The sequence below is a fragment of the Vicugna pacos genome, chromosome 15 (genome assembly GCF_048564905.1).
Source record: "Vicugna pacos chromosome 15, VicPac4, whole genome shotgun sequence".
In the NCBI taxonomy this organism is placed as follows: Eukaryota; Metazoa; Chordata; class Mammalia; order Artiodactyla; family Camelidae; genus Vicugna; species Vicugna pacos.
Window position 1 is genome coordinate 53937812 of NC_133001.1, and position 14048 is coordinate 53951859.

General features: G+C 49.2%; 1 protein-coding gene across 15 annotated transcripts in view; it reads right to left on the reverse strand.

Annotated features, from left to right (window-relative positions):
- Positions 1-14048, reverse strand: part of LPIN1 (lipin 1) — an 81873-nt gene that overhangs the window by 47597 nt on the left and 20228 nt on the right. For 9 of the 15 annotated variants that reach the window (XR_012059224.1, XR_012059223.1, XR_012059225.1 and 6 more), the window contains 2 exons: positions 590-696; positions 172-372 (listed from right to left, as the gene is read on the reverse strand). Coding sequence is in view for 11 of the 15 variants with exons in the window: in XM_072938192.1 (XP_072794293.1) it covers positions 172-372; positions 590-664 (276 nt within the window). In the remaining 4 variants the exon portion in view is untranslated. Of the gene's footprint in view, positions 1-171; positions 373-589; positions 697-14048 lie in introns of those variants that run through there. The other 6 variants (XM_072938193.1, XM_072938198.1, XM_072938201.1 and 3 more) reach the window with 1 other exon arrangement.

A 14048-nucleotide genomic window follows, 5' to 3' on the forward strand; every position in this document is an offset into this window, starting at 1 on the left:
GCATTTTGGAGACATTTACACATCATAGTAACTGGAACTTGTCAACTCAGGGACCAGCCCTTTCTGACAGAGAACTAAAACTCTGGGTCTGCGAGGAGCTCTGGACATGTAAAGCCACAGAAACACAATGATTTTTCTCTAAGGGGGGAACCTGTCCTCCGGGTTACTTACCACTTTCTCTCGGGAGCGCAGGACCCCCATCTTTCCAAAGCGGACGTGGAAGGGGGAGCACTGCAGGCTCCCGTTGGGCTGGCGGACCACGATTATGTCGATGCATCCGGACAGGGTGGCGGGGTTCAGCCCCTTGTAAAGCTCCTTCACAGTGACAAACACCTGGCCAGCCAGCTGCCCCACGTAATTCATGGTTTGGGCCTAGGAAACAGAGACACAAGCAAGACACATGCACAGTTAACTTGGAGGAGGCTCCAGGGCCAGCGAGGTGAACTCCTCCTCATTTCAGACACGTGCATCACACGCCCCACTTCGCACCTGGCTCGGGTTGTCTTGTTCCACTGGAATGGGCTCCATGACCCCCACCCCTGCCCAGTGCCCCCCACCTCAAACCCTGGGCCACCCCAGGAGGACTAACCTCAGTTATCACCGGCTCTTCCCCTCTGGGCCCACAGTACTTGTTTATATCACCTCGTGACACCTGCCCTGTCATACCATGCGGGTTTTATAGACTAAATCTTCAGACTGTTGAGAAGAGAGAGACTGTGTCTGATTCCTCTTAGTGTTCCCCACCACGCCAAATAGAGGAGATACTTAACAATATTAGTTGGAAAAAATGACTATTTTTACTTGAGAAGTGAAAAAAAAAGTGACATTTATTTTGAGCAATTTCCATCCTGGTCCTTGCCTGCCTGCCTCCCTGATGCGCTCACATTTCAAGGGATATCTGTGCTCAGCTTCGGTTTGTCTGCCCAGCTGATCAACTGAAGTCTGCTCTACAAAGGGCCCAGTGCTGGGAACGCAGATGAAAGAAGACACAGCTCAAACCCCCGGCTCATGACAGACACGCACCAGTGCTGTGTCGATCCTAAGTAAACACTAAGGGAGTCACACCCAAGGAAAGGGGAGAATCGTCCCGGAGGGGCTGGCAGCTGGCAGGCTTGGAGGAGGGCATTCCGGGAGAGGAAGGTGCACCAGGGCACCGCGGAGGGAGAGGTGTGCGCACACGCAGAGACGGGCTATGGCTGCAGCAGGGAACACCCAGGGGAAGGACCACAGCTGACACCATGCTAGGAAATTTGGATGGCGCAGTATAGCCAAGAGAAGCCACCGGAGACTCAGGAATTACAAAAATGACGATTCGATCCAGGATTTAGAAAGAGCATCGCGGTAAAAATGTAGGGAAGACTAACAAGAAAAGAAACTGAGGCAGGAAGACCAATCGGCAGCTGCTGCTGCTGGTGAGGACAAAAAATGATGCTGGCCTGAGAGGCGGCGTGACCAATGAAATGAGGCAGAGGGATGACCCAGGAGAAGTTCGGGTGCTGAGCAACGGGAGCCCCAGTCAGCAGTGCCCCGGCCTTCGCCTCACACCTCTGGCTCCGACGCCCACCTCGGTGCTGACCCACACCTGCCAGACCGCCCAGCCAGCAGAGCCTGCCCCCAGTTCCATGGCCCGGCCCTGTCACCCTGACAGGACTCACTCGTGCTCCCGCCCTGCAGCCTGCTCCGGCCACCCTCCTAGCTCTGCATCACTGGCCACCCCACCCACCACCCTCCCGCCTCCCCGGGGGCCATGGCTCTGCTCAAGGATCCCCCTTCGTCGGGGTCCTCTCTTCTCCAGCTGCACCTCCACTTCAAGGCTAAGTCCAGACCTCTATCCCCTCCTCTCTGTATACTTAACACTGAGGTGGACTCGTGAGGCCACGTGGTTTCAGATACCCCGAGCACAGAGGGCTCGGCTCGCACATGTGACTTCTAATCAACGGGTCCCCAGACCTCGTCCTGTGTGAGGTCCCCTAGATCTCAGGGCCACCTACCCTGCTAACCAGGGACGCATGGGACCATAGGGACACCACCCACCTCCGGTCCCTTACAATGACTCCAGCAACTGCCGCAGCAGGTGCGCACACCTGGCCCTGGCGGCCCTCCATTTACACATCTTGGACTGTGAACTTTCCTGCTCTGATGTGTCTCTATTTTGTCATGTGGTTTTCTTGTTACTCAGTGAAGCCAGATTCTCCTTGAGGCCAAGGATCAAACCTTGTCCTTTCAAGTTAAAGACAACAACAACAACAACAAAAACAAAAAACTACCTTTTATAAGCCTCACTTCAACCCCTATTACAAAAGCAGAAGAGTTGTGAAGCAACCCCACTGCACAGATAAAGAAACTAAGGCTCAGAAGGGGCTGGTCAAATGCCCCGCATGCAGACAAGAACTGCTGACTTAACTTAGAACTGCCAGAGACCTAAAAGCAGAGAACAAAACCTACAGAGAAAAGGAGACAGCCCTCTCTGGCTCTCTGTACAATTCTAAACGACGCCCTCGAGATGGACAGCACACTTCCTCCCTCAAATGAGGGAGCACGTGGACCTTCAGGAAGCACATTCAGATACGCACAGACCTGCCTCCCTGGCTGTGTGGCTTCCACCACTAACAAGGGCCCACGTCCGTAGACACAGAAAATCCCCAAAGTTCTAAGTCAGTTTAGTGGTGCAGGTTAGCTAACTTCACGCAAAAGGGGACGGGGGGACAGTTCCTGAAAAGATGAACAATATAGAAAGAGAATTATCTGTAACCCTGACACTTCTTCTAGGGAGTCATTTTATAAAAGGAATCATCACCTCAATGGTCAACCTAGATTTAATGCACTGGGCACACCGAGAGAGGTAACCTCCAACTCCATGGCGGGGCTCGCCATAGGAGTGACGTTTTTGTATCATTTCATTCACGTACGTGACCTCATGCTCGCGTGACTCTCACAGTAACCGTGTAGGTATAAGGCCTTTCAGGTGGGAAAACGTGTAACGAGGCAAATGCCCAAGATCACAGGACTGGAATCTGACCATCTGACCTCGGCTTCGCTTCTGTCGGGCCCCCTCTCCCGCCCCCCACAGCTTCCACCAACTTCATCGCCCGCACACAGGGGCTGCGCTCACTGCCGGATAACACATGACCACCTCCTCAGAGCCAAGGCCCCAAACCCACGCCAGCGCCCCTGCTCTGCCAGCACCGCTCCTGAGAAGGCCTCAGGACCCGACAGCCACTATCCTTTATTCATAAGAAAGAGAAAGCTCTTAAGCGGATGGTGTTACCATCTCTGCGTCCCAACTGCTTATCTGTAAAATGATGACTTCAGCCGAGGTGACCTGCAAGGTCCAATTCCATCTCCAGCCATTAGAAGATAAAGGCTTTGTTCTTGTTCTCATCAATCCTTAGCAACGAAAGGGCATCTTTAATAATTTAAACTAAATGTTGCTCCGTGCTCTTGTTCTCAAGAACAAAACATCCCTCCCCACCTCTCCCCACTCTTCAATGAGTAAATCAAGGTCATCGTGCAGGATCTGAGACTTCCAAAGCTGGCAGGATCCTGACTGAGCTGTTGTCCCAACACCCTCATTTTAAAGAAATAAGCCCAGAAATGGCAAGTGACTGAGGCTGCGCTCCTCCCACAACAGAGACAGAGCCAGACTCAGGTTCCCGATTTCCAGTCCTGGGATCTTCCCTGTGCGCATGCCTCAGGACTGGCTGGCGTAGCTTTCCCTTCACAAATAATTGGAAGTAGCTAGTGATACTCCCTCTGTTGAATAACTTGTTTGCAAATCTGATAACACCTCCATTTGGAAGCAGAAAAGGATCTGTTCCCCAATCCTTAACAAAGGACAAGGTCAGGGCCCCGCCTGGCAACAGCTCCTAGGACCCATCAGCGCCTGCGCCCTGGGGCTGCCCAGACTGAGCACTGAGGATGTTAACAGGGAGAACACTTCCACCTCACAGCTATTTGGATGGCTACTATCTAGAAAGCAGGAAAAAACATGCATTGGCGAGCACGTAAAGAAACTGGAACCCATGTGCACTGCTGGAGGGAATGCAAAATGGTAAAGCTGAAGAACACAGGATGGCGATTCCACTAAAACATCAAAAACAGACCGATCATAGGATCCAGCAATCCCACTTCTGGGTACAGCCAAAAGAATTGAAATCAAGGTCTCAAAGAGACAGCTGCACTCCGTGTTCATAGCAGCATTATTCCCAATAGTCAAAAGGTGGAAACAACCCAAGTGTCCATCGACGGATGAATGGATAAACAAAACGCGGCATTATACGCATCACGGAATACTATTCAGCCTTAAAAAGGAAGGAAATTCCGACGTATGCCACAACATGGATGAACCTTGAGGGCATTATGTTGAGTGAAATAAGCCAGAAACAAAAGGACAAATACTGTACGATCCTACTTATGTGAGCCACCTAGAGCAGACACACTCACAGAAACAGAAAGCAGAGCAGTGCCAACCAGGAGTGGGGACAAGGCACGGGGGAGCTAGTATTTAGTGGGGACAGAGCCTCCCTTCAGCAAGGTGGAGAGCTCTGGGCTGGACGGCAGAGACCATCGCCATGTGAATACACAACCACGTGAATGTATGTATATTAAGTCTACTCAACTGTACACTTAAAAATGATTAAAAGACTACATTTTATGTATGTGTATTTCACCACAATTTAAAAACCTTTTTACAAGGTGAGGTGGGGTGAAGGAGAGCACTGCCATTAACTAAAATTCATTTTGGGAAGATGAACATTATTTGGTTAAAAAGTTGCTCTGGGAGAGGGCTTGGGCCCAGGAGGAGCAGGGAGAGGGTGAGCCCAGGTCTCCTCGGGCAGCGGCTTGGCCAGAAGGCGAAGGCCACTCTCTCCTTTACCTGCTCCTCCTCCAGGATCTCTTGGGAGCACCTGCTGGCGAATACATACAGAGGACAGAAATACACAGCTGGGCACGAGTTCCCAAGTTTCACTTTTGTCAGTCCCACGTGTAGTGCAAGGATCAGGTAAGAAGCTAATCTGACTGACGTGAAGAAACCAGGCCAGCGGGCTCCCTCCCTCCTCCCTGCCAGCCCCCCTGCCATGGTGTTCAAGAAGACACGGTGGGGTGAGGGCGGCAGGCACCGAGGGGGAAACTAAAGAAAGTGCCTTTGTGACCCAAGAGTAACCAAAGACAAGTAAAGCCGTGCACAAGGAAACAACAGTTCACACGTCCAGTCCAACAGCACTGAGACACCTGCTCTCCACTCACCCCATCCCAAATGACTTCTAGACCTACTAATTTTAATCTCAGAATGAGGCAGGAAATACCTTCTTCACCTGACAAGGCTTCATTTACCACTGAAAACAGGATTCCACAACCCGAGTTCAGAAGGTTTTCCGGGAAAGCTGAGCCAAGACTCAAAAACCCTCCAACCAAACTGGGGTTCTCTGAGCTGGGCTGTGGATTTTCAGAGCATCTCCCAGGTTAAGAAAAAGGGAAATAAATTTTTAAGCGTGACACCCTCTAGCTTGACGTCCTGGAAAAGTACGAATTTTCTAAGGTTATTCAGTCCCAGTGGAACGCTGTCTCTCCGGATACCCTTCCCTAACTTAGAATCCACTTCAGTGCTTGTATTAGACGCAAACAGATAATACACCACGGAACACAAAAACCCAAAAGTGTGTTCCCACCTGGATCCTATCTACAACATTAATGATAAACAGGGTGTTCAGCTTGAAGAGCATCAATTATTTTTTTTAACATTTTTTATTGATTTATAATCATTTTACAATGTTGTGTCAAATTCCAGTGTTCAGCACAATTTTTCAGTCATTCATGGACATATACTCACTCATTGTCACATTTTTTTCTCTGTGAGATGTGAAGAGCATCAATTATTAAAGCTAAATACAGGTGTTTGAATTATTTTAGGCCAAGCCCCTTGTCAACTCAGGAATCACTGTCCCACTCATTTATCAAGCAAGCAGATAAAAGGGATTTTAATTCCCTTTCTAGTTCTCTCAAGGAGATTATTATCAAAGGCATGTTATCTAGGAAAAAACAGTTTCTCCATTTAATCTCGTGGGTGTGCTCCCCGGAAATGCAATGGTGATGCTCTGGCCGACAGCGTCCAGATCCGAGCTGCTCCCCTCCAAGGGGGCCGGCAGAGCAGGGTCAGGGCTGAGACGCCTCACCTTAGCAGAGGTCAAAAGAGTACAAACCTGTCTCAACAAACACACCTCTCAACGTCCCCACTTTTGTTAAACCTTTCTCACCTTTACTTTTCTTTCCACCTTCTTCTCTTTGAGAACTAAACGTCCCGCAAAGAGTTCTACCATCACTCCTTAATCTGTGTTCCCACTGCTGCCTCCGTGTCCTCGTCTGCATGTCAGGGTACCTGGTTCATCTAAACGCCCAAATAGCTCACTGTTTTGAGAACTGGACTCCTCCTGGGCCCTCCGGTTCAGGGAATGCCTCTCATCCTGGACGGCTGCTTGATGAACGCAGATTGTCATTTGTCAAGTGACAAGGAGAGACCTCGTCCTCCAAGCTGCCTGCCCTCCTTCAGGACAGGGAGGTGCCTCCTCACCTCTGGGCACCCGGCTCCTCACGTGGCGCCCGTCCTGTCCCAGGGACCCAGGAAATGTTGCAGCCACACGTGGCCACGATTTCTTTAACTACTTCCCAGGCTGCCTTGGATGGCATTCTCCAGCGTTTGCCAGGAGCTTAATCTCAAATAACCATCTATTAAGTAAGCTAGGTACCTCTGAATTAAATCTATACTTCTTCCAAAAAGTGAAAATGCTTTATTGGTTTGGAACACTTCTGCTTTGGTTTGATGGAAACAGAGGATGTGCCATCAAAGCGGCCTGCGTCCTACTCTCACCACATCGAAGCAAATGCGCACCCAGAGCGAAGGACTAGGGCTCCGCGGAAGCCTACTTACTCCTGGTGACCAGACGGGAGCAGTGGGAGGTGGGAGGATGCTGAGCCGTGTCGTAGGGGGCTCCACTTACCCAGGACACAGATGGCCTCAGGGCTGTCAGACCACACGGGCGTGCACAATCGTCTAATGTTCTAATGACGAATAAGCAGGCAGGTCGTCACATAAAGAGAAATGAGGAGACGTACTAGAAGCAAATGAAAGAGAACCTGACCATACTCCAGTGTCAGCAAAGGCGAACCCGTGGTTCATCTTTGAAAGGACATCCAGAACGAAACAGAATTTCAGGCTCTCTGAGAAAACAAATTCTACTGCCGGGTGACATTAAATTGCTGTCTGTCGGCCCAGCCCCCCGAGATTGATGCTTGTTTTCGTGAGGCTCCCTGGGGAGCTGTGGGTGCAGCCTAGATGAGCCAGCTTCTTACCTGACACAGTCACTGGCAACTCCAGGATAATTACTGGTGGCGAGAAGTTAAAATGATGATTATGAAGAAGATTTAGATGGGTTTGGAAAAACCAAAAAGGGTTCCTACCAACTTTAGAGAGAAAGGAATATTCCAAAGCATCAGACCCAAGGCCCATCCCAATTTTGCTGCAAATCCTTAACTTGTCGCTAATCACTAATATCACTTTTTCCTGAATCCCAGGCAAAAGGCCACACAGCCTCCACAACACATTTACTCAGCACTTCGCAATACACAGAACTCCTCTGCACAGGTGGGCTCATGTGACACAAATCAAGCAGCCCTGTGCAGCACTCAGAACCAGCATTACCACCCCACTTCCGACGAGGAACGGGGGCGCCAAGCTTGTGTGATGTTCAGGATAGCATGACCAGTAAACAGCAGTGAGGACAGGAACCCGGGTTGAACCCCCGGCCTCCCGTCCTCCTTGGCATAGAGCTGCCACCCCATCTTGCTGGCTACAACTGGTATAAATGGGTGAGGCCCAGTTAAAGAAAAATCAGTGTGGCTTTAGCAAGACAGATGGCAACCATCTAGTTCTAAAAATCGGCTAACATTCAGCACGTGTTTACAGGGTATCTAGGGCTATACAGACGATCAGAGATCATAATTAAAGTTGGAATTGCTGAGAGACAGTCCCGGGGCCAGGGTGGAAGGCACAATTTATGAGACCAAGCTTCAAAGAGAATTGACTGACTTATCAGAGGGAGTGAGCTCCCCATCAGCGGGAGTATTCACAGAATCTAAACCATGATTTGACAAAGAGGTTGTAAAGGGAATTCAAGAACGTGGCTCTAAGTTGATGCTTCTATGACCTGGTCATAGCAACATCATGAAATCAAGTCTTCACCCCAAGCAAGAAACAAGGGGTTTGGAGTTGTTGGTTTTTTTGGTTTGGGCTTTTCTGGGAGGTGGGTATAGGGGAGAAGGGTTTGTTTTGGGGATTTTTTGGTCACATCACAAAAAATCCCAGACTTGCAGACACCGAGGCACACCCACCACCTCCAAAGTAGCTTGGTTAAGTCTGGTATGAGGGGACAGCGCAAAAATTCAACAATTAGAAAAAATTAAGAAAATGGGAATGGTTCCCTCTCAGGAACATAAAACTCGTGAAGACAATGCCCCAAACTAAATTCACTGCAAACAGTTCAGATAACTGGCTCGTAATGCACTTCTGGAAAACAAACAGGCCAGGAAAGATAAAGGATCCGAGTCTTAAAAAAAAATAGAAACTGCACAAAATTGGAGGTGTGGACCAAAAAAAAATGTTGCCTGCCATTTGAGTAAACAACCAACACAGCCCGCTATCAAGCCATCAGCCAGGCAGCTGCAGGGGGCCCTGAGCGGGATTCAGGATGGAGAAAAACAAGAAGGGTTATAGACAGTCAAGATGGATCAAAGGAATGATCCCAGCGAGCCCAGACTCTTGCACCTTCCCATACACAGAAAGCACTAAAGTCATTCACTTGAGATGTCCGGTTTTTCATGATTAGCAGTAATCTTTTGATGTTCGACTACACTTTTTTCAACAAAAACTTATCTATATCCTGGCTTCTCCCTCATTTCTTTGGAAAGGCCCCCCAGAGCAATCTGAGAGGCAGTCTTCCCAGGCTACAAGTCTCAGTAAGGACACCGAATAAATGTAATTCTCAACTGTTAGGTTGTGTGGTTTTGTTTTTTGTGTTTTCTTTTTCCAGTGGGCAGGAGTCAGGGGCCAGGATGTGCTTGTCTTCCTCCAGCTCTGTGCCTGGGGGCAAGGAGTTCACACAGCCTCTCAGATGAGGCCTCACCAGGAGTCATCGGTCATTGGTCATCGGTCATCGCAAGCCTTATACAAGATGATGACTTTGGAATAAGACATGCCCTTGGAAGGCACAGGCCGAAAGTGAATTATTATTATCATTTCTCCCCTGGGCAAGTGACGAGAGAAGTCAGACTCAGTCACTGGCTCTGGGTGTGACATTTTCACAAGTATTCACAACCTCCCTCAGCTATACCTCCTCAGGGCCTCTCAGAATTCTGCTAAATCCAAAACCATCCCCCACAGCCCACAAGGAGCCAAAGGTCAAAACCCCCTCCTTTGTTGGGTCTGTGATCTGAAGACATCTTCTGCACTTTGTGCTCAGAATGAGTCATCACTTCCTGGAGCGAGCTGGCCCCATGCACCGCACCGAGTGTCACCTCTGCACTCTCAGCAGGTGCCGAAGGGCCACTTGTGGAATCAGGGCTTAAGGCACAGGCAGGGGGCTTCCTGACTGGAAAACCAACCCCACATCCCCTGGGGCGAGGCCTCCAGCTCCATGTTCCTGTAAGCAGCAGGACTACACATCCAGACAGCCAACAGCCAGTGCTCTGCGGGGCAGGCAGACACCAGCCAATCACCGATCACTGTCCAGCCTGCCAGCCACCTGGGTTAAAGGAGTCCATCTGAGAGACTTCTAAACACCCACTGAGATTCCTGGCAACACCAGGCAAAAATAATCATGGCAGCAAACCCACGAGACACAACCTTGTAAATCCACTGTCCATTTTCACTTACCATTAAGGCTGGTACACTGTCCTGATGGTGATGAGAAAAAAAAGTGTTTAAGTTTGCTTGCGCATTTACCATAATGATGCAAAGGATATAATTTTCTCATTTTGCAGAGAAAGAAACTGCGCTTTAGAATTTATATAACTTGAGCAGGATAGGGCATAAAAGCACTATTCAAATGCAGGTTAAGTCGATATCCAATAGTGTGACAATCCTGCAGACCTCCTGTGTGACCTGACAGATTGACCTACAGAGGGGACAACACACACAGACTTTAAATTAAATATGCAGGAAGGTATAATGCACAGCATTTGAAAATATATTCACTTCTCCAACGGTGAGGCCAAAATTGTCTACTGTGGTACATTCCAATAGTTTTATTTTCTTCTCCTAAGCCAGAGTCTGGTTTGGAAATTGGTCCGCTTGCTCCAGAGCCAGGCCTGTGCTGGCTGGTCAGTCCAGGAGCAGCAGACCAGCCTCACTCTCTGACATCTCCAGGTGGCACACGTAGGCGAGCAGAAGGTGCTCGCGGCAGGTGCACAGACTTGGCTGAGTCCTGCCACCAGCTAATAGTCGGGGGCAAGCCCCAGGGACCCTGTAGCTCCGAAAAAGGTCTCAGTATTTTTGAGTTAACATAGAAAAAGGGCACAGAGATTTTACTAGTAAAATCTAAACTGAATATCCATGGATAAAATCTCCTCTTTATCCAGATCTACCTTAAATGTCCGAAAGTGGGCTCTGAGGACTGGTGAGTGACTGGCCAATACTGACCTGCACTTCCTACACACATCTACTCCTGCAGGCCGAAGATCACACAAATGCTCACCTGTGCCTGGCACTGGGCGTGGCACCAACCAAGACTAATTTCTGTCCCTGAGAGGCTGAAAGTCTTATATCTTAACTGGCTCAGTGACTGAACAACAGAATATGGATGTCCATTTATAACCTTTCTGAAAACAAAAGGATGTGCCTTGGGAGAGCGAGCATTTTGTTCACTGGGGGTATTCAAGCCACTGGCTTTTAGTCACTTAGGACCATTCTTCCTCAAGAGCAGGGCAAAATCTTCCTCCCTGGGGTTCTCCCCGGAGTTCCCTGAAGCCTGGGGATGTCTCATTCTTCACTTTCCCAGTGGTCACCGGCCATCTGAGGATAGCTATGTGACTGCCCCTTGGGCCGAACACTCTAGGAAGGCGCTGTCAGCCCCCCAGCTGGGCCTCAGAAGGATGGGTGGGGGGACCCCCGGCTGCTCTCTGAGCACATTCCAGACTGTGTCTCCATGTCTGGGGTTCAAATCTGAGGCCTGACCAGCCCTGAGTTAAAACATAAACATCGTGCTGCTCCAGGGCTGGCGAAGATCACATTCACCCAGGAGGTTATGGGACAAACGCTGGTTTTCACACGAAGCATTATTAAAAAAAAAAAAAAAAGACAATTTCTAAGAAATCCCAAAAACAGACTAATAAGATTTACAGTGAAAGGAAATTGGTTTATAAATAATACAACTTTCTCTTGCTATTCATATAAACAGCAAAGAGGAAGTCTTTTTTTTTTTTTTTGGAGTGTTGCACGTTGATATTTATCAGCTGGCAAGGGTGATAAATTACACAAAAATGACCAAAAAGGAAGTATGACTTAGGTGCAGTGTGATGCAGGGAAAAGAACGCCAGACTGAAAGTCCGGGTGCCTAGGTGTCGCCCCCAGCCCTGGTGCGCTGGCTGCACACGTGGGGGCAGGTCCCTCCCTCTCGGCGGGTCTGGACGGAGTGAGCCCATCAGCTGCTCCACACATTAGTCCGATCGCCCTGAACGAACGCTTGGAGAGGCTGCCTACATGAAACAGCAAACGCATGTGTCCATCGATACCCTCGGGCATTCGGGGTCTTTATTGGTGCACCAGTGTTCTTCAGGAGATGCTCTGGTCCAAAGTAAGAAAACTCACTAGAAAAGCTCAAGATGCTTTTTAAAAGCTTGCAGGTGAGACATACTTCCTGACAAAAGTGATGAAGCAGCAAAACCAGCAGGCCCTGGAGTCCCTGCACCCAAGCCCTTTCTGAATGAAGCAGGTCAGAGAAATCCAGAGCTCCTGCCTGGTGCAGCTCAGCTTCAGGCCCAGACGAGGGGCGAGCTAGCTCTAGGCCGTCCGGCAGGAAGCGGGGTTTGGCAGGAGGTGTGGGGAGTGACGTCTGGGATTGAGGGGTATGTTACCCCACAGAAGTGAGTCAGGAAAGTGGGTGCCCAGAACAACTCCAGACACGCAGGAAAGAGTAAGAGTGGGCATGGGAGGTTTTCTTCTCCTTCAAGGCCCCCCACATGGCAGGAGACCCCACACTGAGGCTAATCTGCATGACCCCCTGCACAGAGCATTAGTCACCCCAGTCTCCTGTGCTTCCAGAGGGGCAGCGCTGCTAACACTTCATCAGGATAAGGTAATGGAGGTCTCATGGCTTCTCACCACATTGTTACATCAGAAAAATCAGCATTTCATCCAAAATTGGCATCTCCAGGGTTCACAAATTGCCAAGAAGCATAGTTTTCTTGGAACTTCTGCCAAAATGCAAAACCCCAGCCATAGCTCTCATAACCCCGCAGTTTGACTAAAACCATCCACCTCCAGAATATTTAAGGTCAATCTCAGATGGCCTCAGATCAACCCAATAGAAAAGTGGGCAAAAAAGAGAGCAAGTTCAGAAAGAAGTCCATTTGGTCAATGATAAATGAGAAAACATCCAATCCTATTCCTAATTTAAGATACACAAATCAAAGGAGGCCTATCAGTTGGTCCCAAATCAAAGCATTTTATAAAAACCCGAGGGTTGGTAAGAAAGGGGGAAAAACAAATGCTCATCACTCACTGCTGGTGGGGTCACAAACAGGGTAAGCATTGCAGAAATACCTGTCACTTTTTTGCACCGACCGGCAAACCCCAGCAATTCTGCTATAAAATCCATGTATAAAACAGTAATCACCACATTGATGATAACAGGGAAAATTAGAAACAAATGCCTGTAGGACTTTGGTAAGTAAATTATGGGCCAGCCACACCGTATAGCTGAGTATCATTAAGGTATTAAAACAAAAAAAGGGAGAGGGAAATACTGTCCACAAATGCTAACATGAAAAGGTATATATGTTGCATGAAAAAAAGTACAAAAAATATTTCAATTATGAACCCAGTTTTAAGAATTACATTTATGTATATTCTGATATGCAGAAAAAAATGCTGGTTTACACACCAAACAAGGTTCACAGGCTCACCCCAGAACCAGGTCTGGGGAAGGGGAGGAGACCCTTCACTTTTCATCATAAATGTTTCCACAGTATTGGTTTCGGGGTTTTGTTTTTATATGTGCAGGTATGACTCGAGCATTAATTTTTAATGACCTCAGAGAACTGGGTAAGGGATGGGAAACTCTGGCCTGCTCAGTGTCGGGGTCTCCCCGTCACGGAGACAGGAGGATATGATGGGGGAGGGAGCTCCTGCTTTGGTCAGGAAGGTCAGATGGGTGACCGCTCCTCCAGTGCTGGGATTTTGCAACACTTGGATCTTATAATCCCATGTGATGAGTGTTCTCAGGCCCCTGCCAAGGAGCACAAAAGGCACTGGCAGTGGGGGATGAAGGCGTCTGAACTGCACTGTGGCCAATGTGCTGGGCAAAAGAGACCCCAGTCCCCTGGCTCTTGACTGTGTAACTCATTACTCAGAGCACAGGGTGTTGCAGCCTCTCTTTACACACCTGCCAGGGCCCGCCCTCCAGGTGTGTGTCTTGGTCAAAAAGAAAGCCCTGCTTTTGTGACCCTGACTTCTGCAGGACCCCTGCCCACTCCACCCAGCAACTCACGGCGGGACTAAATAGCACCTGGACGCTCAAGCGCGCAGCCTACAGCTCAGGGGGTAAGGATGCGGGCTCTGGAGGCGGATGCGGGCTCTGGAGTCAGATGGCTGGCTGGTGTTCATACCCCAGCTCCACCACCCACTAACCCATGACCATGAGCAAGTTACTAACCTCTGGGCATCTCATTTCGTATCTATAAAACAGGTAGCAGATAACAACAGCGCCCAGTGGGTAGGATTGCTGTGAGGTGGTACACGTGTAAAGCACTTCTCCAAGTGCAGAGCTGGACTGTGAATT